The sequence below is a fragment of the Tachysurus fulvidraco genome, chromosome 4 (assembly GCF_022655615.1).
Source record: "Tachysurus fulvidraco isolate hzauxx_2018 chromosome 4, HZAU_PFXX_2.0, whole genome shotgun sequence".
Classification (NCBI taxonomy): domain Eukaryota; kingdom Metazoa; phylum Chordata; class Actinopteri; order Siluriformes; family Bagridae; genus Tachysurus; species Tachysurus fulvidraco.
In genome coordinates, this window is record NC_062521.1 from 13,751,277 (window position 1) to 13,777,048 (window position 25,772).

The following is a 25,772-nucleotide window of genomic DNA, read 5'->3' on the forward strand; positions in this document are numbered from 1 at the left end:
TAGACAACACAGCCTCAAAATAAGGAAGGACGGAGTTAAAACCCCAGAACATTCAATTATTATATCATATGCCAAATAGTAGCTCTGACATGAATGCTTTAAAGTTCAGAAGGCTTTTAAATTTGGGCTTGTGTTTTCAACAATTAAGAATCTAAACAAAAAGCAGTTTAAATTTTGTTTGAGACATTAAATGATGTGATGATTTAGGATTTATTTTAGGCTGTGTGCCGCACAAAATTCTGAAATCCACTTAATGACCTGACTGTGTACAGTACAAGAACACTTTACAAGTAACACTGCAAATAGGAATTCATCAGAATCTAAGCTCAGAATTCAGAATCTGCTCAACAGCCTTAAAAATGATCAAAACTTCTTTATACGTTTGCAAACAACCAAAGTTATTTCCATCTTCGAAGCGATTGATGTTCATTCTGTGAATGCATTATAAACACACAAGTAGACACTTACATGTAAGATCATTAACAACTCAAGATAGAAGAAGGATATATCAGAGATGCACAAGGATGAAGAGAGATTGACAAATTTATTAATAAAGACAACAAGCCAAGCGGCTTGTGTCAGTCCAATTTCATATACATATAAAGTCAAACAGAACAAACACAAAGCAGCTACAATATTGCACTTTGTCAGAATGCAGAGAAGCAGCCCCAATGCAGAGATATACATGCAGTGTATAAGAAACCTGTATAAACGTCATTCATTTTCCTCACTGATGTTTGTAGAGTTGAACCTTTCTTTCAGTGGTCCAATTTTACTCTTGGAAATTGGCTCACTCTTTGGACCAAGATGTATATTTATATCATTTAATCATAAATTGTAATTGACTTTGACCAATCAGAAAACATCTCAATCACTAATTAGAGATTAGATTTAGATCTCACTCAAGCAATCAGCATTGATTAAAAGAGGCAATTAAAATCTTTTTCAAAATATTTATTAGTCTATCAGATATATATATATATATATATATATATATATATATATATATATATATATATATATATATATATATATATATATATATATAAAATGTGACAGATAAAGAGGCAGCGTTTTCTCCGGACCAGTGAAGTGCAGTTTTTCTTGGTACTTATGAAACCTTTTGATCCACATTCGTAATTATGGACATTTGAAGGAGAAACATCTGGTTAATGAACCATTTAAGGCTTGATAGGTAGGCTGAGACTCAACAAAAATAAAAATGTAAACAGAGACCTTAAAATAGGTGTGATTCATAACTTACCACAAAAAAACAGTCCAGGAAATGCAGGAAAAACTTACGAACGTGAACATCTAGTGTTACTGAAATGAATGGGGTAGAAAATGACCAAATGGGAATAAAGCACATTTGTAACTATAAGCACACATACAAATCACACAGCTATGTTACTAGATCCTTCACACACATTAGACAAGAAGAAACACAAACATACAGAACATTAATCATTGGGGAGAAAGTGCAATATACAGTATGTGTCAATCCCTAACCTGAGACTGAATAATGTGCCAAGTTAAATTTTATTTCATAAGTTTCACCTGCAGGTTTAAAGGTCAAGTTGTTCGGGGCTGGGAGTGCGTTAAGAATGCATGACTGGTAGTTTCACTTGTTCAGCAGTTGACCATAGAATTTCTAGTGTTGTCCAAAGACATTACACAAGTTACATTTGTTTACTTTGTTCTGGAGTGTAAAGGGAAATAAAGGTAAATGTCTGTAAAAGGTTTCCTGTGTAAATGGAAAAAAAAAAGGCTGAGAGAAAGGTGTAGAAGTTGTTTCACTCTGTGCCCTGACTGAACCATCTCGACTTCATCAGCATGTGCTACGCAGAGCTTCAATGCGCTAGGTCAGTGTGACTGGCACTCAGGTCCCGACTTTTCCTCAGATGATTATTTCGCTCCTGTTCATGATAAAGGAGTGAAGAGAAAATGTAGATTTCAAAAATGTAATTTTATATATACTTTCCTTTTCTGAGTATAAACATACCATTGAGACCATTATAAATCAATAAGAATCTCATACTTAGTTATAGCCAATGCTTATACATCTAGGCTAAAGATATTCAATCTCAAACCTCCATCTCATTTCCACATTACATTCCAGCTTTAATTCAGTACAACATAATTGCAGTTTGAGAAGCACCAACTTGTGTCTTTAAACATTTGATAAAGGTCCCCAACAGCATTTTTAGGATAATTCGAATTATACAGCTGTGGCTGTAAGAGGACCTACCTTAAGAGAGTGTGCCTTTTTTGACCTTGGTAACATGAAGAAGAAAAAAAAACCTTCCACACATCCAATTTCTTCTCAGGAGCAAGTTTCATTCAACAGACGGCATCACAAGCATGTGTATAAACAACCGTATGGAAATACACAAATCTTGAGACCACACAGACACTGCAGTGTTCCAGAAAATGGCACAAATTAACTCCCAAGAATGAACGAACCTCAGTCCAAAAGGTTCAACAAAACCCTATAAAAGGTTTGAAGCCTTTTGGAATCATGTCAGATGAAACTGAGGTGTTCAATTGTTTGAGTTCACTTTTTTCACAAAGACAGATTATAGACTTTACTGAAAAAAGCATGTTTTAACGATAAGGACTACAAACCTGACTGAGATCTGCCCAGTTCTGTCAGTAGGAAGGGCAAAACTTCTGGCACAAAACTGTGAGAAGCATGTGGAGTGTTTGATTTAAGTGTTTGATTTATCTGATATAGCAAAGAAAAGCTGAAACAAATTTGTCTCAGCTATTATTTTGACTTTGGGTTTTGACTATACCTTTAATTTACCATTTAAAACATTTAAATTTCAATGCATCAAGACTGCTTTCTAACAGTCACCAATTTGTACTATAAAGCAATGCTTACAGTTCGATGGCACAGAGAGAAACTTTCTATTTTAGGACTACATAGCAAAGTTCTCAGGCTTTCAAAACAATCTGAAAACAGTTTAGTTACTTCTAAAATGAGACACTGAAATGTGTTTTCAGCATCTTACACCCACACAGGAAGTCTGACTAGACTAGTCTTAACTAAATGTCAAATTTCTGTTGCATACAGAGAATCAGAGTGGACCATATATCATAGTTCAGATGTCTTCAAAACACATTTAGTGCATAGTTTTTTTTAATGTAGACTAAAGGCCCATGCCTTCACTAAAAACTGACCAAAATAATGGCCATGTACTGATTATTTTGCTGTATTAATTCATATGTAAGAGGACTTTAGTATTGTTAGACCTGTGGTAGTATTCATATTTAGATATGTGCAAGTAGTGTGTGTGTGTGTGTTTTCTAAGTGTATTTTAAGGCCATCTAATGTTTGTGCCCTTTGCTTATTTAATGCACATAAATGTAATTACCAAGCAAAAATGAAAAAAAAAAAACAACAAAAAAAAAACAAACAAACAAAAAAAACAACAACAATGTTTTGGTGTAAAATTATTTGAATCATCATCATCTTTTGGCTTTTCCCTTCAGGGGTTGCCACAGTGAATCATCTCTCTGTGGCGACCCGTGAAGGGAAAAGCCGAAAGAAGATTTGGATAATTATTTGAATAATTATCCAAATATTGAATTATATTGAACATATTCTTTATCACTACGATACTCATATCTTTAAGCTTCATTTCTCATGGTTTCATTTCATTAGGGGATCCAGTCATCAGTGTCACAGCTATAGGTTACTGGGTTATTGTGGAAATTAGTAGTCACAATATACGATATGAGCAGTTAGTATATGTGCGGGTGAGCTTATACATGGCGAATGTATTTATACAAAGTTATGTTCGTCAAGGCCTCACTTGGTATCAGAGAAAAGTGTGAGAGAGTGAAGTCATGAGGAGTGTAAGGCACAATGAACAAATGAATGTGTGTATGTGAGTGAGTGAGAGCGAGAGCAAGAGCGCGAGAGAGAGAGAGAGAGAGAGAGAGAGAGATATTCTTACTTTGAGGAGTTCGCCGACAGGTTTGTCCGGTACGTTGAGAACCCCCAGAGAGCTGGCCCTCTTCATGCTGCTTCCGAGAGAGCCACATGCAAGCACACGGTCAGTCAGGTCAAAGGGGAGGAGTGAGGGATGTGTGTGGAGCGTATGAATGAATGAAGCACGGCTGTGCGTGTGTTAACCGTATTAATAAAACTCACACACTGGTTAGGTTACTCTTTAAAAAGGATGTGATATGTCTTGCTAAAATGAACACAATGGAGCATGCAGTAGTGTTGCCTGGTTTTAAATATATATGGACACTGCTGAAGGATGAGTGTTGGTTAGAAGACACATAAGACACCAATAACTTTTTTTTTGCAAGTTATCTATTATACTGTCTTTATCAATTCCAGCCACCTCTTTCAATCATATTCTTGTTCAGTCTGCTGGAGAGTCTGTGTATTTCAGCTTAACAATGCAGTAAAGTCACTGGGTAACTCCCTAACTGGTATAATAATGTAGCCATGGGTACACTGGCACCAACAGGGCATTCCTAATAAGAGGAGGCACAATCAGAACCACAAAATAAGCTCTGAACTAGAGCTGAAACGACAGGAAGAAGAATGTGTGGGAGAATTCAAAATACAAAAGGAGAACAAAACTGAAGTTTATAGCAAATGGCAAAGAGAGAGAATAAAGAAGAGAATAAAAAGCCAGGGCAAGCAGAAAACATGAAAGTAAAGAAGGACAGAGAAAGTGAGATGAAATGGAGTGAGCAGGTATGCTATAGACACCGGATTTGCATGGAAATGTTTATTAAAATAAACAGTATAAACAGAAAGCACTTTACATACAAAAGAAAACCATGCAGGCAAAATGAACACAAACAGTAAGACGAATAATAAAAAAAAATGTAAAAACTCAATTAATTAAAAATAAATGAAAACACAAGAAGGGTTTAGAAAAACATGCTGAAACAGGATGTGCAAACAGTAACTAAAAAAGGAAACAGTTTTTTCCAGGGTGACCACACTACAGGGCACACATTACGCACAAATAAACACTTGTATTTATTATTCTGTAGGTGGAATTATGGTCCTCCAGGAAAAAATAAAATACATGCATTATATTAAGATGCTGCTTCCTTTTTGAGTTTAATAAATAAACACCAGAAGGTTACAGAATGAAAGGCTGACATCAGAATTAAGTTAGTGACATTGTGGCATATCATGTTACCGCTTGAACGAATCACAGAAGTAACAGGACACATGAGAAGGAGTCAGCCAGCGGGCTCGTCTTTCAGTGAAATGCATTGGAAACGTTTCCCCATTTTCTGTGTACCCAGGTTCTGCAGGTCAAGCAAGTCAACCCTTTCATCCATTAAGAGTGTTTAGTAGAGCAGACGACAGTGTGAGAGATGATCACGTACACGTGCTTTATAATAAACTCTAAAGCAGTGTTCATTTTTACATGCACTCAGTTTTGTCCTGTTCCATTAATATGCAATTTGTTCTTTGCAGCCAATATAACATACGGCTTTTACCTACATCGAGGTCTAAGGTCTGGGCTGTTTCCTCATACCCTATATTGTTTCTATTTGTCTGTACGAGTCTCTCCAGGATTATTTTCTTCTCTATTTTTTTTTTTCTAGACTCAATAAGATTTCTCTCTCACTCCTCATGAAACTATAGCCCCATGACACCTTTGTAATGAACTTCATTTAATTCATTGAAATCCTGTTTCATTACATACACATCCACTACGCTTTGTTCTATTGACATCTTACGATACTTTTTTGTTTTGGTTCACTTTCTTGGACCTTGGCCATTCAATACTCCCCAAGATAATTGCATTTCCTTCCGTCTTAAGGTCAAGTGAGGGATTTGCTGAAGCAAAAAGCTAGTCCCCACAAGGGTTTAGTGAAAACTGTTAAGTCTTAACCTATCACACCGGTGCCGTTTCACAACGATGCACCACGTCAGTGTTTGGTCCTACCCAGGGTCAGGTCCGTAACCGGGTAGGTTGGGGTGTTGGGAAGGGAATAATCTGAGAGGGAAGTGGGGTAGTAGAGATAGTTACCCAGGATTCTTGGGTTCGTTTTCTCGTGAGCTGCCTCCTTTGAGCTTGCGGACGAGTTTCTCGCTGCTCCGGCGAATCGAGGCTCGGAGTTTACTGAAGGAGCCACTGCGCTTCAATGAGCCCGAGCCATCCTGCAGATAAAGAGGCTTCAGTGTTACACGCATGCACAGCAACACACTCATATTTACCATAAAGCAGTGCACACATGAAGACACAGTGCTTCTCAAGCAATTACTATACAGATAAATCATTTCTCAACTGTGTTGAATTTCTGATTATGATGATGCTTGTACAGGTTTAAATATTCATTGTGAAGTTTCAGTAATACTCTGATGACCAGACTAGCAATGCTATTACTATTCATTTATACAGTTAAATATGAATAATGATCATATTGTTCTTGTTTCTCATCACACCAAAGCAATAAGAACGTCTGTGATTTGATTAACATACGATATTGTGAGCAGACAGGCAGATTTCATAGAATTTTCAGCTGCATTTGACAGCTTCATCCTGTTTCCATCATTTTATTTAAAAAAATTGCTTGAATTTCATATGAATTTCCTACAAAATAGCCAGGAGACATTTAGGTGATTGGTTGAATAGATCGCACTAATCCTGTTTGGTTTACCCCTCTTCGCCCTGCTGCAGTCTCCTCTGTTGTGTGCCCTGAGCACTTCTCCTTATCCAAACAGCCGAGTAAGGTGTGAAGGAAATGACCAAAGATATACAAAAATTATAGGTCAAGAAAGACAGAGCACTGACACAAAACAAAAAAATGAGCACCACCTCCAAACTAATTATAGTTAATTGCATTTAATAACACACACACACACACACACACACACACACACACACACACACACACACACACACAGGTAAAGTTGCACAAGAGTAATATAAGAGATGACTTGCACATAGGTATGGAGACATACAAGGAAACAGGCAAAGGCTATGGTAAGCACACAGTCAGTTTTATTAGAGTTAGGAAAGACAAGATGCAGCATCATCAGATAGCAGACTAATAGGAAAAGAGGTGCATACAACTCCCAAAATACGCCCCTGTTCGTTTCATTTGTTTCTCTTTTTTCTACTTATCTACTCCTTACGCTTTCTCTTCTTGTCTTTCAATCAGGCACCACCTACAGGACCCATTAAGTAGAAAAGGGAACAATAGGCAGTACTGTACACCAAGTTTAGACAGCAGCTTTAAAGATATAATCATGCTACTGTACAGGGAGCTCCTAAAAAATGTCTAGTTTCTTTTTTACTCATAAATGGAGAAGTGAAAAAGATGTGAATTAGAAAGAGACAAAAAGTGAGCATCAATGTGTGGGTTACTGAATAAACACAGATCTGTACATCACACAAAATAGATCTCATGAAGATACTCAAATGAGTGCAAAACTCTGCCTGCTGCCATTAGTGTGAGTCCCAGATTAAGCACTCAGAACTAAAGTTAAAGCCCACTGAGGGGGCTGGCAGAAGCAGGGAGAGTAAATGAGAAACAAAGACATATAAGACTAGTACGAGGATATGAAAAAAAAGATTTGTGAGTCCAGTGGAATAGATTAAAGGTGGCTTATGTCCATATTAGTACAGAAGTAGTAGGACACAATTTGAGTTGTGTGTCATTCCCATGAGCGTTAAGCAAAATTACCATCAGTTCTTGCCTTAGGTCATCATATATATTGTGTGATGGTCTGCATTGACTATCACTAGTATTATACATTATCTGCATACTATTCTAAACATGCATCATCACTGTAAGAACTAAATTAGCAGAAAAGGATTTTCACTCTGGTGCCGTGTGGAAGGGAGTTTAAATTCTGACAAACGGAACATTGACTACATACGAGAGCACCACAGTAGTGATAACACCGCACAATCACAAATCTGTACAAGTCAGTACGCAAGAGTGTTTTTAGATTGACAGACAGATACACAGAGAGTAAACACAGTTAAATAGATCAAGAGCGGTTCCTGTGTCGTTAGTATCAAGGAAATATATAATTGTTCTACAGTGCCACTTATGAGTCAGCTCTGACAAAGAGAAAAAGCCATGTTTAAGCCTATCTGAGCTTCTTTGGCCAGCTAGAGCCCAGATGAGGTTTAGCAGGAGGACGAAGAAAGGAGCCAGTCGGAGAGAGCAGGCGGAAAAGGACAAAGGTGCAGAGTGAAGTGAGGCGAGTGTCCATCATGCTGAAGATAAGTTCAACAACCACAACAAGGCACCTGGAGTTACACCTGTACAACCGCACAAGAGACAGGCAGAGAGAGAAAGAGAATAAAAGAGGAAGTAGTGTGAGCAGGGATGTGGAAAGAGAAAGAGATTAAGAGAGAGTGCACAACAGGAGATACAACAGCATGTTGCATTAGTAGAGATTAAAAGCAAAAGAGAGAGATGGAAATTCAAAAGAAGCAAACATAGGATTCAAGAAATGAGGGACTAAAATCAGACCGGCATCCCAATAGCTTAGTCAGACATGTAAGTAACCAGCTGTGCAACACTGGGTGTAACTGCTACAGGTTCAAGTGGCCTTAAAAAGATTAACACACTGCAATAAAGATTAATCTTATTGTCAGCAAACACCTTGCTACTATTTAATCATTTTTAACTATACATCATGCCTGAGATCCCCGTGACCCGAGGTAGTTCGGATAAGCGGTAGAAAATGAGTGAGTGAGTGAGTGATTGTGTGAGTGAGTGAGAGTATACATCAATTATATAATCTTTCGTTCTCAACTGTAACTATCCAACATTTTCTGTTGCTGTAAAACTAGTGTTAGTTTTGTCAGACGAGACGAAATATGTTCGTCAACAACCTTTTTTTAAATGACTAAGACGAGACAATGACAAGACTGCACAACGGTCCAAAAACGCTAAGACTAAATTAACATGGTTTATTGTTGACGAAAAAAGACGAGACACAAATGTTTTGTATAAAATAACAACTAAGATAAAATCTCTCTTCATTTTCGTCTACAATTGTCTCTGCTTTTTCATCAGCTGTAATGCCTTTAAAATATTTAGAACGAGTTCGCGGCTTCGTGCTGTTGCTCAAGTTACAGGTCTCATACGCCTGTGGCTGCAACACGAAACTGCTGAACAATTGTATTGCTTCCGCTAAAGAAAATAGTGCGCTCTGTCTCTACGGTTAGAATCCTGTGTGTCCATGGCAACGCTCTGTTTTTCATGGCAGCGGTGTGTTATAATTAGCAGTGGTCTGTTATCAAGAAATAAAATAGTGTGTGCGTAGAAAGAATTCGTCCACACGCCGCTCAAAAAAAAAAAATCCTGAGCGCAAGTCCACCGCCTAGGCGGCTTTTTGTGTTAAATTATATTTACTGTTCTCAACGTCTCAAAGTTTTATAGCCTTGATATTGTTTCTTAGTCAAAAGTGGTGACAGAAAAAACTCTTTACCCCCAACCTGAAACCTCTCCCCTGTCACAATCACATCATAATCAAAATTAATAATTAGGCTTAAAAGCAAATGTAAGGGAATCAAGTTTAACTATTACATGTAATATTGCTCCAAATATCAATAATGGTGTGTGCAATACCATATATAACTTGCATTAAATTGGTAATTTACTTATATAATATTACTTATTATACTTATATAATATTACTTATTATACTTATATAATATTAATATTACAGAAATATTTTGAGAGGTTTTGGTTTTACATAGTGTTAATTTTGTCACCTATTTTTAATTTAGGCCAAATGTCCTTGTTAGTTTTAGTCATATTTAGTCATTCACGTATCTTTTCTTGTTGGTCAAGTTTTAGTCGTCTAAAAGTCTCGTCATTTTAGTCTAGTTTTTTTATATATATATACACACACACACCTACAGTTTTGATCTTAGGCTTTTCATTAATCAGCATTAATGTGTTATTTAAAAAATATATATATTTTCTAACTAAAACTAGACTAAAATGACGAGACTTTTAGACGACTAAAACTTGACCAACAAGAAAAGATACGTGAATGACTAAATATGACTAAAACTAACAAGGACATTTGGCCTAAATTAAAAATAGGTGACGAAATTAACACTATGTAAAACCAAAACCTCTCAAAATATTTCTGTACTAATTATACTAAAAGGCACTGGGGTTCCCTTCACCACTATATATATATATATATATATATATATAGTACCTAAACTATATAGTATATAGTTTTTTGACCTGTCCGACATAAAACAAAAGGACACACAATAATACCAAGAGCTGCCAGAAAAATAAAACCACATGCAACCAAATCACGGTGAGAAGACATCAAGAGAAGCAACCAAGAAAGCAGATAAATTAGAATAATAAAAAGAAAGGGTTTAAAAGATTGGCTAAGATGGAATAGTAGCAGGAAACACGTATGAATCAGAAGACATTAATAGAAATATTATAGTGTAATAAGCACACTGTTCATCCACCCAACACACAAACACACACGCACACACACACACACACACACACACACACACACACACACACACACACACACACACACACACACACACACACACAAAGCATAACAGCTCAAAATGACACTTAAGAGAAGTACAGAACACACAGCCCATGCCAGCATATAATGTGTAACCTTAACATGAATATGAACATAAGACCCTGTGAATGTCTGCAGGTTTAGTAGCCAACAAAGGTAAACATACATGCTGAGTAAATTCGGTTTGGTTTGTTAGTCTGTTAGATACTATATTACAGACAGGGAAAGACAGATATCGCTACAAGAAGAAAAAAAAAAGTTAAGAGAGAGATTTAGTGTGTGAGCACAGACTCTAACCAGCCTGATGGATGTAACTACAGTCTACAGCAGTCCAGAGAGCAGGATCGTTATGGTGCGGAATGCTGAGTGGTGGATTTGATGCTGTTGCTAAGGAAGCAGACAGTTCAGATCCAAGATTCATAGAGACTACAGCAGAGGTGTGAGGGTCAAAATACTAAGAATCTGCAGGACAGAAACATATTTCAGCTTCTTCTAAGTGCCTTCTACAAAAAAAAGGTGTTAGCTAACAGTGTGGCATTTTATACCATTCTTGGTTATTGACTATAGTGTAATAAATGAGTCATTTAAAAAACCCTGTATTATGCAACGCAGTTTTGTTATCTGGCAACACCAGAAGAGGATTTAGAAGCAATAGTGAAACACTTTAAGTAAAGGAATGATACACATGAAGAATGAAGGCTAAGTAAGGCTTTCTGACTTCAACCTACAACATTCCTTTAGTAGTAATTATTATTTAATGCCAGACTGAATATACAAATGGGTTAAAAAGCTTTATGTATTCAGTGAAGAATCAGTAGGAGAAAAAAAAAAACACTAGTTAATTTAAGAATATTACAGTAAAGCTCTACAACAAATTACATACACAATTATAGTCATACTGCATCACAGTACCTAAAGAACCCATTTCTTCAGTAAAGCCTAAATAATAACACTAATAAACCATTAGTATGACACATTCAGCCTTTCTAGCACAGACAGAAACAAAACATCAAGCCTGACTTATAACAAAATAAAAATAGATTATTTAAAATAATTTATTTGTTAAAGCCCTGATGTTTAATGAACAGTGATATCATCGTAACATTCATTAATCTGACCTGTGTGACTAAACCTACCAGGCTGCAAAATCCACTAAAAACAATGAACTTAGATGTCGCACTGTCGCCCTCAAACTCAGTACTGGTACTGACCTATTAACCAGACACCTTTGTGTATGTAAGTGTGGCTGGGCAGTGTGTGCTGTACTTACCCCATTCCATTCGACGCTCATACTCACTTCCTCTCCCCCATCTGGGCCACTTTCGTACTTCACCGTGTCAGAGATTAGACTCTCTCTGCTGCTCTGCTTCTCCCGAGCCTCTGGATCCCCCAGAACCTCAGCCACACGCTGCTTATTGGTTGAATCCAGACCCTGTATGAGGTGGGTAGGTAGGAAGGTAGAACACATGCATACACTATTTATATGGGTTCAAGATATGCATATCAGCCAGCCCTAGATAAAACATTCATTATTGTACATTAGGAGAGGTAACAGTTCTTTAAGTCAGCTTTGTAGTATTCCTCCTAATGTACTACCAAGCCAGAATTTACAGGCCTTCCAACTCCAAATAAAAGTTTTTCCATTCTTGCATTAGTATTCTAATGATCAGTAAACCTTTTTTTTGGAGCGCATCGCAGCCTCCTCCAGAGTCTCAGCAGCCTCAAACTTGCCCTGCCGCCTGTACAGTGCACCCAGGTTCTTCAGTGTGGTTGTTACAGTTGGGCTACAGGAAAAAGATGGAAGAGGATATAAAGATTAGAAATAAAGCTAACAATTCAGCAGACATGACTGATACTGCAGACTGACAAACACAGTGCCATGGGGAAAAGAAAAAAAAATGCAAAGGAGGAACAAAAATTCTGACCTGTCCACTTTGCAGGCCTTGTACCAACCACCATACTCTACAAATGGGGAGCCATCTTTTTGCTTCCCCTGAAATAACAATTATTTATTAATTATGACTTTTGAATACAAAAATATCCTAAAATGGAACAGTGGTGAATTTTCACTTCCTCACTTTACTCTGTTCCTCCCTCTCCTCTGCATGCATCCAGATAGGCTTGTTCTCTCCTGCACAAACACACACACACACAAAAAAAAACATGGCACATGAAAAAGACACCAATTGATATTTTAGATTAGAAACACAAGATGTTTGCTTTTAAACCCTGCTCAGCATATGACAGGCAGAGACAGGATCAGAGTTCAGGCAACTGCACAATTAGTGGAACTTTCTAATAACAGATAATATCTTACCATCTACAGAGCCAAACTCCCTCTCATGTGCTCGTGTTAGGATCTCTTTATAGAGAGTCTCTGCTTGCTTAAACTTCCCTTGCTTCAGATAACATGAGGCCTGAGAAAGAAATCAAGAGAAAGAAAACGCATCCTTGTCAATTCTGACAACAAGCAGATGTACAAAACACATATTGCCGTATATCTGTTGCCTGAGTTGTAATCTATTTCATCATAAGCGATATGCATGCATGCACACAAGACTGGTCCTTATCCAGCTCATAGTTGGGTGGGACATGCCAGGTCTGGCTCTAGTTCCCTGACTGAAATATGCCCCTGGCTAAAACTCAATACAGACTGAAGGTGTATGAGTTTTGTTGGCCTCTGGGGGTGAGTTTGTGGCAAAGACCAGCAAATATTGCAATGAACAAACAAAACAGACCGATGAGCAAAAACATTCCTGTGGCTTTTAAACACACTCTCTGCTTGTACAGATCTGTCCCAAATCTTCAAGCAAGGCAAGATCAGCTATTGTCTGCAACAGACCTTAGTGTCTTACTTTACGTCTGCAACCTGTCTGCTCACTGACGTGCTCACAGCAAGCTGCAATTACGGTCAATTATGCTGCCAAGATTGCATGTAAACTGATAATGGAAGAGCTCCCGTCTCGGTTACTGTCAATTACATTTCTATCAGTAGGTTTTTTTCTCATAATTCATATTCAAATTCAATTTATTTGTATAGAGCTTCTATAATGTATTTGTATAGAGCTATATATCTCTATCATTAAGCATGGGCAGAAATAGTTCTAAATATACGCTTCCATAAAGCACAAGAATAAAACTTATGGAGCCACATTCTATGCACAGAAATATTTGTAAGAAGGTTTGCATGATTAGTTTACACTCAAATCTGCAAATGCATGGCTGATAAATGAGACCCGCTTAAAAAATATGATATGCACCCATGTGCACCATATGTGAAAGCAATGTGCTCCCGTAGATGGACACTGAATGACCGGAGTTCAAAATGTCACTCCAAGGAAAGACATGCAGATGGAAACGTGAGGTCTTCTCAGTACATGGAGTCAGAAACAGTTTAAATAAAGTAAATGTAACTAAAGTAAAGGCTATGTGGAGGATTTAGACAAATGCATTTAGGAAATTGCTGCAGATTTACTGAGGTCTTCAATTAGCTACGATGACAAACTACAACAACGTAAATACAGAAAACAACAGTTCTGATGGATTTACCAGATTGTTTTTGGTCTTGGCTACATTGGGGTCATCAGGGCCCAGCTTGGTCTGATAGATTTTAAGCGCTCTCTGGTAGTAATATTCCACCTCCTCATACTTGCCCTGGTTCTGACACAGCAAAGCCAAGTTATTCAGCTGCTTTGCCACATCTGGGTGGTCCTTCCCTAGCACCTGTCAGAAAAACACAAATACACACAAGCACATTCAGCTGCTTAAAAAAATGACAAACAAATGTGCATGAAGAAAATGTGCAAAAACACAACTACCAAAAAAAAGACAGAATTACCATTTGTACATGCACACAGGACTTGTGGGGAAAAAAGTGAAGGTCTCCCAAAACAATCACCACATACAGAAAATATATTACACATTGTTTTGACAGTAGCCACCCTTTATTGCTCAGGGCCTCCCCCTTTACTGCATAGTGTACAAGCTTTCACAGCTGAAATTCTAGCTCAGAACACCTAAATCCTAACAGAGCTTTATTGAGGTGAACATACATTAAAGCTGTAGATTGTCAACTGAGCAGGGAATTTTGCACAAGGTTCTTTCATCATTTAAGAACAGTAATTAATTAAAAACAAAAGTATTAAGACTTCAAAATGTAATGTATCTAGAAATGAAAATAAATATTACAAGCAAGTCTAAGAATGTATTAAGAATATGGTTGCAAAGGGGTGGAAAGTTTCCAGTAAATTTCCGGCAAATTTCCACGGGAACTTAATCTGGGGAATTTTGGAAATATTCCAAATTGGAAACTTTACGGGACTTTATGGGAATTATTTGGAAATATAGGGAAATGTATATAAACTATATCATATACAAATGTAAATAAACATTTTGTTTGGTCATAAGAAGACATGCATGCAAGGTAATACAAATTTTAAAAATGACGTCTTGACTTATTTAATTGTAAGTTGAACTTTAACTGATTCTTTCATTGAGTAACACAAAAGCATAATAAACATTTTTATGCTTGTAATAAACATAATAAACAATAATTGTAATAAAGATATTACCCTATGGTTGCTGTAAAATGAAAGCATCCCCCACACTTGCTCTTCTAAAAAAGTCCCAATCAAAATGTAAAATCAAGAATTAGGCCTCTGCTTCTGTGGTAGTCTAGGCCTGGGAAATGGAGGGGAATCCCCCCTTAAGTGATATATGGAAGATTTATTTTTTTTCTGGTGTGTGTGTGTGTGTGTTTGAGTGTGGTGGTGGTGGTGGTGGTGGGGGGGGTGTGTCATCAAATGATCTGTGCATGTGGTAACACTCCTAATTTCCTGCTTATTAAGAGTTAGTAAGGTAGTTATTATGTTTAGGTATTGGGTACAATTAAGAATGCAGAATAAGGCATTAAAAGGTAGGGTCTCCGATTTTTGAGAAGTGCTTCAGAAAACTGTCAGGCCAAATACTAAACAAAAATCAAAACCAACGTGTAGCCAATGAGCAGAAAGGGGCGGTGCGGGGCTTGTCAATATGTGCGGAGAGAGTGTTCAGTGCGCATGTGTGACATTAGCAGAAAGCGGTTTTAGCATTAACATGGAGGATAAAAACAAAGAAAGAAAGCGAAGAAAGGATTACGATAAGGCCAGAAGTAGGACCGAGTTAATATAGGATCAGCTTTCCATCGCTGGAGAGAACTGAAGGAGCGGGAAGTTGGATATTCACAGATTTGCATATTATTGCATATTCACAGATTTGAGATTCCCGAGTCAATAACTCCTGAGCTAAACGCTGTTACTTCACAAATAACACTTATTTTCTATCGTAGTAATGTAGAGAGGCAGATACAACCATGTTTTGCTAGTAACAGTGTTTAGCTCAGGAGTTATTGACTCGGGAAACTCCAATCTGTAAATATGCGGCCAATTTGACTTAAGACGCCGAGGCACTTTTTTCCTTCTCGATTGGTGAGTAACATTGGTTTTGCTTTGTTACACAGAACTAATATATGCCTTTGTCCTTTGCATGATCAAGCTTGTGTGTCATTTTTGCTTGTTTGTTTATCTGCAATCATATTGTTCTTCCCTTCAGCTATGATAAAGACATTTCTTTCCATTAGTTGCCTGGGTTAAATATGTATGTGTGGGTGGAGCTATCAATGCAGGGGTGGGACCCATTTGGGTTAGGGGCGTGTTTGTTTTGGTGATTTCAAATATCTACATTGGCTTTCAAAAATCGGAGACCCCACCTTTAATATATGCTTAATAAGTAATATGTGCTTAATAAACAGCCAATAGTCTATTAATATTCATGCTAATAAGCAATAGTTAAATGACCCTAAAATAAAGTGTTACTGTGCATGTTATGGAAAAATGCAAGTACATGCTGGGGGTTTGGCCTTAATGGGCCTCCAGTAAGCAGTGTGCTGTGTGCAAGTGGCCGAGGAATGAAGGGTACAAATTCAACTTAAATTGCATTAAATCTTGTTGTTTTAAACAAAATTATGTGGCAAGATTTTTTTTAACTACATTTAAGTTCCTTGTTATAGGCAACTCTGCATTTTTAAATAAAATCCCAGTTAATTCCTATATGTTCCCGTTAATTCTCATGGAAAGTTTCCAGCCTTGAAAACTCCCGGAATTTTGCAACCCTAATTAAGCATGATATTGCTTGAAGGAAAACAATAGTGTTTAAACCAGAATGAAAAAGCTCTGATTTCACTTCACAGGTTTTTACATGAAGCAACGTCAAAGACTAGTACAGTAATGTGATCATATAATCTTACCTGGCTGTAAAACATTCATACCAGGTCTATTTCATTATATATACACACACACTAAGTTTATTCTTCTTCTGGCTTTATAAGCACAAAATGCCCAACTATAGAAACTGAATGTGAAAATCATGAAATCATTATGTTCCTTTTTTTTTGCCTTCACCAACAAAAAGTATACTTGTAGAACAAAATGAATACATTGTCATATCAATCTCTCGATCAAAGACTCAAAGCTACTAATTAACACAACTGACTCCTCACTAAGAATTTTAATAATCGACTCCTTAAGTCCTAAAAGTGTAGCTGACTGATTCTTTAAGCTGTCAGTGTAAGGATTCAATTATTTTAGATTTTAACCTACAGTATTAACATACATTTCTTAAAAAAAAAAAAAAAGCTACAACAATTAACCCAAAAAAAAAAACAAAGAAATACAATAGACAACCCATCGGAATATCCAGATGAGCAATATAATGCCCTTAAAACACATGCCAATAATATAAAACAGCATGAGTTTCTCCACTCCACTACCCACCTTTTCTCTGATCTCCAGTGCTCTTTTGCATAGTGGTTCTGCCTCTTTGTATTTCCCACGCTTACCATAAAGGACAGCCAAATTATTCAGTGTAGCGGCCACCTAGAAGACAAGACACACACACACACACACAAACACACACACACACACAAACACACACACACACACACACAAACACACACAGAGAGATAGAGAGAGAGAGAGATTCAGATTCTTAGAACAACAAAATCAACAAGTGTTTTGATTTGTGTCAAATACTTGAAGTCATCAGAGTATACAGGAGTGAGTCAGACCTGACCCAAGAACACCATCATTTCAGCCCCGGCAATCAAATCTAAACACAGTAACAGCCCACAGTGTCTTTGATAATCATCTTCTGACTGACATTTGCTCCTCATCCCCATGCATATGTGAGACAATGTAAGTGGGTGGCAAAAGAAAGTAGGTGAGACAGAAAGTTCAGAATGATTTTCTGACCTCTTTTATACACTGTGAGGATGCAGGTCCTGGTGAAGAGCCACACATAAACTGGTAAAACATATCGGTCTAAACATACAAATACAGTGCCAATAGCTTATTCTCTCTAACGCTCGCTTTACCTTGCCTAAGGTTTTCCCTGAAAGAGGTGATCATTTGCATACACACACAAACTTTTGTGTAAAATAACAGGTGTTAATACCCCCAAACACACACCCACACATACCGCAGGATGGTCTTTGCCCAGTGTTTTCTCTCTGATATCGAGTGCATCATTCAGAAGGTTTGCAGCCTCTTTGTACTTATTCTGGTCCCTGAGAAACGAAGAAAAGAAAGACCAATTCAAAGAGGGTTGTAAACGTAGTTGTGAATAATGGACTGACAGGTATAAGGCAAATTAGAGCAGAGTTTTTATCCGCCCTCTTCTTTTATTTTATTGGACCGGTTATGTACTCTTATTAGGTCATCGCATTTTGATCAGTTACATTTTTGTCAAATTCAATTAATTTTTGTTATTTTGAACAAGAGCTGGTGAAAGACTCAGAACCATATGTATCTCTAGAGGTCAGACCTGTAGACAAGGGCAAGAATGTTGAGCATTGTTGCAACATCAGGGTGGTTGTGGCCTGAGGTCTTTTCCAAGTCCTCCAGTGCCTGTTTACACAGGGGCACGGCCACCTCATAACGGCCCTGAGAAGCATACTGGATCACCAGGTTGTGCAGGGTTCGGAGCCGGGCTGGAATCTCATAGCCTCCCTGCTGAGCTGCTGCTACAGCACTGCTGTGTGTGGGCTGGACTACAGAGAAAAAGATGGACAGAGACAGAGGCATTGAGACAGTAACCTTGGTGCATTAAAAAAAACAACCTCTAAATGTAAACATATATTTTACAGTGAAGTATAAATGTTCTACTGAGGCTTAGCCATAGCAATTGCATAATTTATATACAATAGAACAGAATACAAGACAATAGTGAGATTTACTTTTACGGTGAGAAACCTTTTGCTTCTGGCTGCTCTTGAGCATTTTGCAAAGGAAATACTCAATTTAATGTTGAGTATGATAGTATGAAGCTTCATTAATACAACCCCCCCAAAAGAGCAACTTTCCACCAGGGAAACCCTGGCCCTTTCTTTTAGTATAAATAGGGAATGTTTGGAGTTAAAATTAGTTAGGTAGATAAAATTAGTCTCTTGTTTCACATTATTTAACTATACCGATTAGATATGGCACCAAAATATTTTGGCACAATAACAAAAGAAACAGGTTTTCAGTCCAACAAGAAAAAAGGATGAAGATATTAACCTAAAAACAATACTTCAATGAAGTACACTACAATAAAGTCACTATGCATATAAAATACAAAATGATAAAACACTTTTTTTTTTTTAATCTTTCTTACTGCATTAGAGAAAAGCACCTGATACCCTCTGTAAACTATGGTCGTGGATCATTGATGCTTTGGGGCCAGTTTGTGGGGTTATCAACTGTTTTGAAACCAATGTCCAAGTGCACCACATAAGCACAGTTTTACATTATAATTTTAGTTTTTCCCCATGCATGAACACTAAAAATATTACTGGTTTTCATACAAGGTGCCAATAATTATGTATTTGACTCTATATTATATTCCCACAGATGCAAGATATCGTATGGTTTCCACAAGAGAAAGCTATCAGAGTGTGTTCAGGCTAACAGGCTGCATCTGATAAACCCTAATGTCCACATGAATAAAAGACAATCTCCATGACACAGACCACATGACCCTTTTATCTGTACTCCACAGAGTAGAACAATTAATCAACCAGAAAACAAAAAAGAAAAATATGGACAAAGACACAAAGAAACATGAACCATCTGGTCTATAGTTTGCAAATTTATATTTGATTCTGCCCTGTGCTTCAATTATAGCGTCTATTCGTGTCTAGTGTTCCATTATTTGAAAGCGACCCTGTTTGTTATCTCTTGGGATAGACACATTTAATTAATACATCTCTTAAGTGGTGAGAAAAACTGGAGAAGAGGACACAGTTACTTACTGCCAGAGGCTGGCTCATCTTGATCATCAGGGAAGAGATCATCCAGAGTCTCTCTGCTCGAGTCAGAGTCTTTGTCATCCTGAAAGAGACAGCAAAAAATGAAGAAGGTCAAGGGAATAATAGAACAGGGATAAATGCGAAAGGAAAGACTTAGGCTTACTGTTGGGCTGAGGTCTTGGTCATATTTTTTTAGCTGATTCATGAACTCCAGGTGCTTCTTTTCCTCCTCCAGCTGGGCCACGCTCTGCTCACTCTTCTGCAGTCGCTGCTGTGTTCCTGCCAGCTCATCACGCAGCCACTGATTCTCCTGGCACAGCCGCCGGACCTGAGACACACAGACACTGTTACACAGAGTCCACAAGTGAAGGAGGAAATTGGTGTTTGCATGTGCATCTTAGATACCAAAAAGCTGAGAACATGGATGAGAAGATAGCTCAAGGAGACATTGTGACTGTGTGTTTGTGTATCTGTATACCTGTGCACGAAGCTTCTGTTTCTCGGCCTCTACTGCGCTCAGGTGCCCTGAAAGAGCCATCATTACCTGTGGAGTTGAGACATTGAATAATAAAATCATTCTTAAATCTTCTTTATCAAAATGCTTGAATAACATGATTTAAGAGTTAAGATTTAAGAGCTGTTTTTTTTTTTTTTCAAGGAATGTTCATCCAACCTGTGCTTCACTCAGACCGAGCTCTAGCATTTCCAGTGAGCGTTGAATCATGACAGTCTTTTCTTCTACAGCACGGCCTTCCTGGGTTTGTTTGAGGCAACGCAGCGTTCCCATCAGACCCTCGAGGATGGCCTGGTGTTCAGCACGCAGAGCCTCCAGCCCCTGCATCACCTCCCGTGTCCGACACAGCAGCTCATCCTGGGACAGCTTTTCTGCAGGGTCACCCTGCCCCTCCATCTCCTTCACACACACCACACTCGACATTTCCTCACGCATCCTACACACACAAAGAAATATTTCCCTCTACTTTGGACTCAATCACAAGTTTTGTTCCGAGTCTTCGTGTATTTGTAGGCTCTCATTTCAGTCTTGAATAGAAAAAAATGAGAGTAAAAAAAGACTTTGTTCGGAACTCACACACCGGTTGTACAGGTTTCAATGAAGGGGGAAAAAATGCATTCACAATAAATTTTTTTCCGCCCTTAACAAAACAATAACAATTTAAATAGAACCACCCTGAAAAAAAAAAGACAACAGTAGTGGGCTTTCCAAAAGGAGCCAATGGAAAATGGGAGAGGAGACGGTTACTAGGAACACTTTTACAGAAATGTAATTTATGTTGGAAATCTCACTGGCCTATTCAACTCAATCTGAACATCAATCACATTTGTAGCAACAACATTAACAAACCTGAAGTGGCTTTTACATGCAACGGACAGCAAAAAGGTTTTTCTACAGGAAACTTTCCAACAATAAATATAGAAGCACTCACTACTTTTAGACTATTTTAAGAAGAAGAAGAAGTCTACTTGACTGGGGTTCTTTAGACCACACAAATAAGTTGTCATTGCAGTTGCCAAGGTCTCCTGGCAAAACTGCCAACCCTAGACATGAAGAAAGGCAAGTTTGATCTGGCAGGGGATTTCAAAATGTGAAAGCAAACCATGCAAGCAGAATAAAGCTGACACATAAAACACCTACTTACAGCATTTAAAACATCAACACTAAATATCAGTTTAATGAAGAATTACTGTTCCTTATACACTTCAAAATACAAATATTTGATTTTATATATAAAATAAGAGCCACTTGATTGTTATCTACATAGTGAAGAAAAGAGCTATGATTGCTCTGCCAACAGTCAGCATGAGGAAAAATAGGAAGTATTGGCTAGCAACTCACTTTTCATTTGACAGAGAAAGGCTGGTAGACCGACATGTGACAGCCACCAGGAAGGAAGCACCAGAGCATGCTGGGAGACTAATGAACTCTCTTGTGCTTCACTCTCTCTTGCATACATCCTCAGGGAATGATGCAACAAGAAAACAACACAAATAACCTCGTACGACTGTACGTTAGTCTGACAGCATTCGCATGTTATAATTTACATCATATACAAGTTTATTTTTGCTAATTGTGCTTTTTATATGCACTAAATATCACAGTTTGGTTATTAATGCTCCATGTTACCCAATATTAAGGCTGACAAAAATCATCAATACTCCCCTTTTTCATTAGAATAGCAAACCATACAAGGGAAGGTGTAAAGACAAAGTGCGAGCTAAGGACAGCAGTTTCAATATAGTGCTAAATTAAAAAACGTACTAGGTGTTAATAAAAATTAGGTCAATTCCCGTCATTCAAATATCGTAAAGCCATAAAAAAACAATCAATCTAGTCAATCCAGAGCTAAACAAAAAACATAGATTTGAATAAAGTAAGAAAAGACCATTTTAAATCAATCCTGTCTTACAGACACTATATGGTGCCAGATAAGAGAAAAGGAGAGAGCTGACAATCTGCAGCACAGATATTCACTACACAGTGCTCCAAGCCTTTGACATGATCATCAATCAGTTCATTTATGCCCCAACTCTTCTTTCCATACTCTCATATATACAGAGTATGCTCTAACTTTTCTTTTCATATATTACACAGTATGGCCAAAATACAACTACAATTTATCTGACTTATCGAATTATTATAAGGTAGAAAGAGAGAAAGCACAGGAAATAGTAATAAAACTTGTACAGGGCTGGTTAGTCATTGCTGAAGAGTTAATCTGATCGAGCTGCAGTATGACTCACTATTCTGTTCAACAGGAAACGTATGAACTCATCGGGAGGAGGGTACAAAGCTCTAATGCTAATAGTGACAACACCACTGCACATATTTTCTCTGTTAAAGACAGCAACATCACATCGCAACAAAGAGAAAGACCATGTGCCAACAGATCTCGTCACAATGTGGTAGCAACAGCAGAGGACACGCTGACATTTTTATTCATTACTGATCAGAGCAGCATTCGGCCATCTTTGCCTCTGGGTACTCTGTCTCCCATATCTTAAATCTCAAATGTTTTTACCATCACTTCCTCAGCATTTGTCACTGCCATGGCTGTCCATGTGGCTTTTTATTAAATGAAATTGACTTCGCTGCACTCATTCTATAGACCACCTAGTTCAGTCCTGATTAAGTCTGCAATAAGAAGCTATTCTGATAATGCTATATTTAGGGTGCTAATTCAAACCCTGCTGCATTTTCCCCTTTGGTATGGTTCATTTAGGGAGTTGTGAACACAGCAATCACACTCTGGTGAGGACTTCAACACCTTGTCCTTCACTGCCTGAGCGAGGTGGTCTCATTCAATAGAAAGGGAATCAAACATGCTACGTTTTTGGATGTGTGAGCTGCCGAAATTGGGTCATGAAGTAATAGACAAACAAAAAAGAAAATGCAAACACAAAAATTATGAAGTCAGTTAATTAGCACCATTTCTGGGTTTAATTTTTAATTGATTTTTGTGATTTCTTCATTCTGTCACGGTATTTCTGAACCAAACAGTTTTCCCCAAGTATCTTTGCAGCTCTGTAAGGCTTATCAAGGATTCTTCATATTTTGGTCTGTCAAATAAAGTGTAATGTAAAACTAAACCAAAAAGTTGTAGTCAGTCAACAAATAAAGACCAACAAATACACACTTCTTACTATAAATCAGTACTCATCGAGCCCTTCTTAGGATTGAAAAGCAGAAGCTTTTAAAAGGTACAGATTTCTCCTAATTCGATCTGAAAAAGAAGAAGCGAAACACATACAGCATGCAAGAGAAAACTAAATATCTCATCTAAAAGATGTCCTTCAGACCCATAACGAAAGCATACCGACAGTTTTGTACTGCTTTGTCTGGCATAAACACAAACCATGTGTTCCACCATACCGGCAACCATTTCAGCGTAACCTGTACAGTACCTCGTGCCACAATTTCTACCGTCATAATAACTAAAAGTCCTACATACATAGACATGATATTTCGTGCAAGGTCATGTAATAGATTCCCTAAATAAACTACTTCTCTCCTTTAAAGGCCACTGCTGTTAAAGGTTGATGTGAGACACAAGGCTGCATCTTCCTACCCAAAACACACACAACACAGACCAAGCTATGTCAAACGACCAAAGGCCATAGCATGAATACTAATGAAAAACTAACAAGGCTTAACTATGTCACAGACAAATGAAGCAGCAGTAAATAAATAAATAAATAAATAAATAAATAAATAAATAAATAAATAAATAAATAAAGGACAAATAAACTCCATATCCAAGACAGCTACATTGGAATATCAATGTGACACTTCATTAAAGATAAATCATAAAGAAAATATCATGCAGACGCGTTATAAAGCGTTAAGACAGCTCATACTGAATTAAATCTTAAGTCTTGGGTATTTATATAAATACTAGCTATATATAGATGTGTAGTTACATCAAAGAAACGTCCCAACTTCCGATAAGGAGCTTCACAATATTTATTTATCTTTAGCTAACCCCAGCTAAGAACGAGTTTAAACAGTTCACAGTCTGAGTGAGTTCACAGACTAATTCAGTGACGTCCTGAAACATCTGTATTACATTTATATTTTCTAAATTTCCTGTGAAAATGAATTTCTGTTCGAACATATTGATGAGTAAGGATCCGCACTCCGGGACACCCACAAAATCGGTTTGCGGCTAAAAGCTAACTAGCTAAAAACCCGCAGCTTCCTCGCTAACCAGTCAGAGACGCTAGCAGCTCTGTTCACTGCATTTCTAACCGAAGCTAATGATCTTACTATTTAGTCTGATTAATCCGTTCCAGTGACCACGTTTGCTCCGAATGTACAAATCCAGATTGGGGACTCATATAGATTTTAGCTTGCTAGCTAACAGTCGTGTTTGACATGAGACGCTGGCACTCCCAGTTAGATTATTCAGTGTTATAAAGTAAACACTAATCTTACCGAGACGAAGGAATGAACAGCACTTACGGTTCTGTAGAACATCAAGTCGCGTCAAAATGTTTACTCAGTAATGTTTGACGTTTAGTTTATTATTTTTTTCTTTCTTTCATAAAGGAGAGCTGAGTGTTAGGGCTCTGAATGAGCAGCCCATCCGGTGAGGCGGTGAAGGTGCACTGTGTGCGATGAGCTTCCCTCCGCGCCGCTCTGGAGAGAAGAGCTTTATTCCTCTGAGCTCATGCTGCAGGAGCCTCGGTCACTCAGTCAGTCACTCAGTCAGTCAATAACTCACTCACTCAGTCACTTACCTGTCACTCACTCACTCACTCACTCACCTCAGTCAATAACTCACTCACTCAGTCACTTAGATCAGTCACTCACTCAATAACTCACTCACTCAGTCACTTACCTGTCACTCACTCAGTCACTCACTCACCTCAGTCACTCACTCAGTCAATAACTCACTCACTCACCTGTCACTCACTCACCTACCTCAGTCAATAACTCACTCACTTAGATCAGTCACTCACTCAATAACTCACTTACCTGTCACTCACCTCAGTCACTCACTCACTTACCTGTCACTCACTCACTCAGTCACTTAGATCAGTCACTCACTCAGTCAATAACTAACATAGTCAGTCAATAACTCACAGTCACTTACCTCAGTCACTCACTCACTCACCTCAAGCACTCACTCACTCAGTCACTTACCTCATTCACTCACTCAGTCACTTACCTGTCACTCATTCACTTACCTCAGTCACTCACTCACTCATCTCAGTCACTCTCTCACTCAGCCACTCACTCACTCAGTCTCTCAGCCACTCACTCACTCACTAATTTGCCCCTGAATTATATACTGTACTTCATATCTTCGTTTAAAATTGGGTGCTAATTGTGTGGTTGAACTTTTTAAACGAAGATATGAAGTATAAAACTAAGTATAAGACTATAGTCTTAGGGCGTTT

At 37.9% G+C, this 25,772-nt stretch overlaps 1 protein-coding gene across 15 annotated transcripts; it reads right to left on the reverse strand.

The window, feature by feature from the left end:
- Positions 1-525: 525 nt before the first annotated feature.
- Positions 526-25,059, reverse strand: klc1a (kinesin light chain 1a). Of its 15 annotated transcripts, none has more exons than XM_027142008.2 (18): positions 24,832-25,059; positions 20,527-20,803; positions 20,332-20,397; positions 20,017-20,181; positions 19,857-19,935; positions 18,389-18,614; positions 18,044-18,131; positions 17,341-17,442; positions 14,081-14,254; positions 12,849-12,948; positions 12,610-12,662; positions 12,457-12,524; positions 12,207-12,315; positions 11,829-11,963; positions 6,652-6,702; positions 6,021-6,151; positions 3,963-4,032; positions 526-1,916 (listed from the first exon to the last, which is right to left on the reverse strand). In XM_027142008.2, exons 2-18 carry the CDS (start codon positions 20,800-20,802, stop codon positions 1,851-1,853), a joined length of 1,959 nt encoding a protein of 652 aa, XP_026997809.1. In that variant the 5' UTR covers position 20,803; positions 24,832-25,059; the 3' UTR covers positions 526-1,850. The 15 variants fall into 15 exon arrangements, 14 of the variants coding, with proteins under 14 accessions (XP_026997809.1, XP_026997811.1, XP_026997810.1 ...); XM_027142010.2 differs by having other exon boundaries at positions 3,963-4,029; positions 24,832-25,058; XM_027142009.2 differs by lacking the exon at positions 24,832-25,059 and adding an exon at positions 24,637-24,783.
- Between the last annotated feature and the right edge of the window lie 713 nt (positions 25,060-25,772).

Excerpts from the sequence above, each read along its gene's own strand:
- klc1a (XM_027142008.2), bottom strand. The coding sequence starts at position 20,802 with ATGCGTGAGGAAATGTCGAGTGTGGTGTGTGTGAAGGAGATGGAGGGG. Across the intron at positions 12,525-12,609 it reads AGAGGGAGGAACAGAGTAAA|GGGAAGCAAAAAGATGGCTC; the intron begins GTGAGGAAGTGA and ends TTGTTATTTCAG. Across the intron at positions 6,703-11,828 it reads GCCCAGATGGGGGAGAGGAA|GAGAAGTGCTCAGGGCACAC; the intron begins GTGAGTATGAGC and ends TGTTTGGATAAG.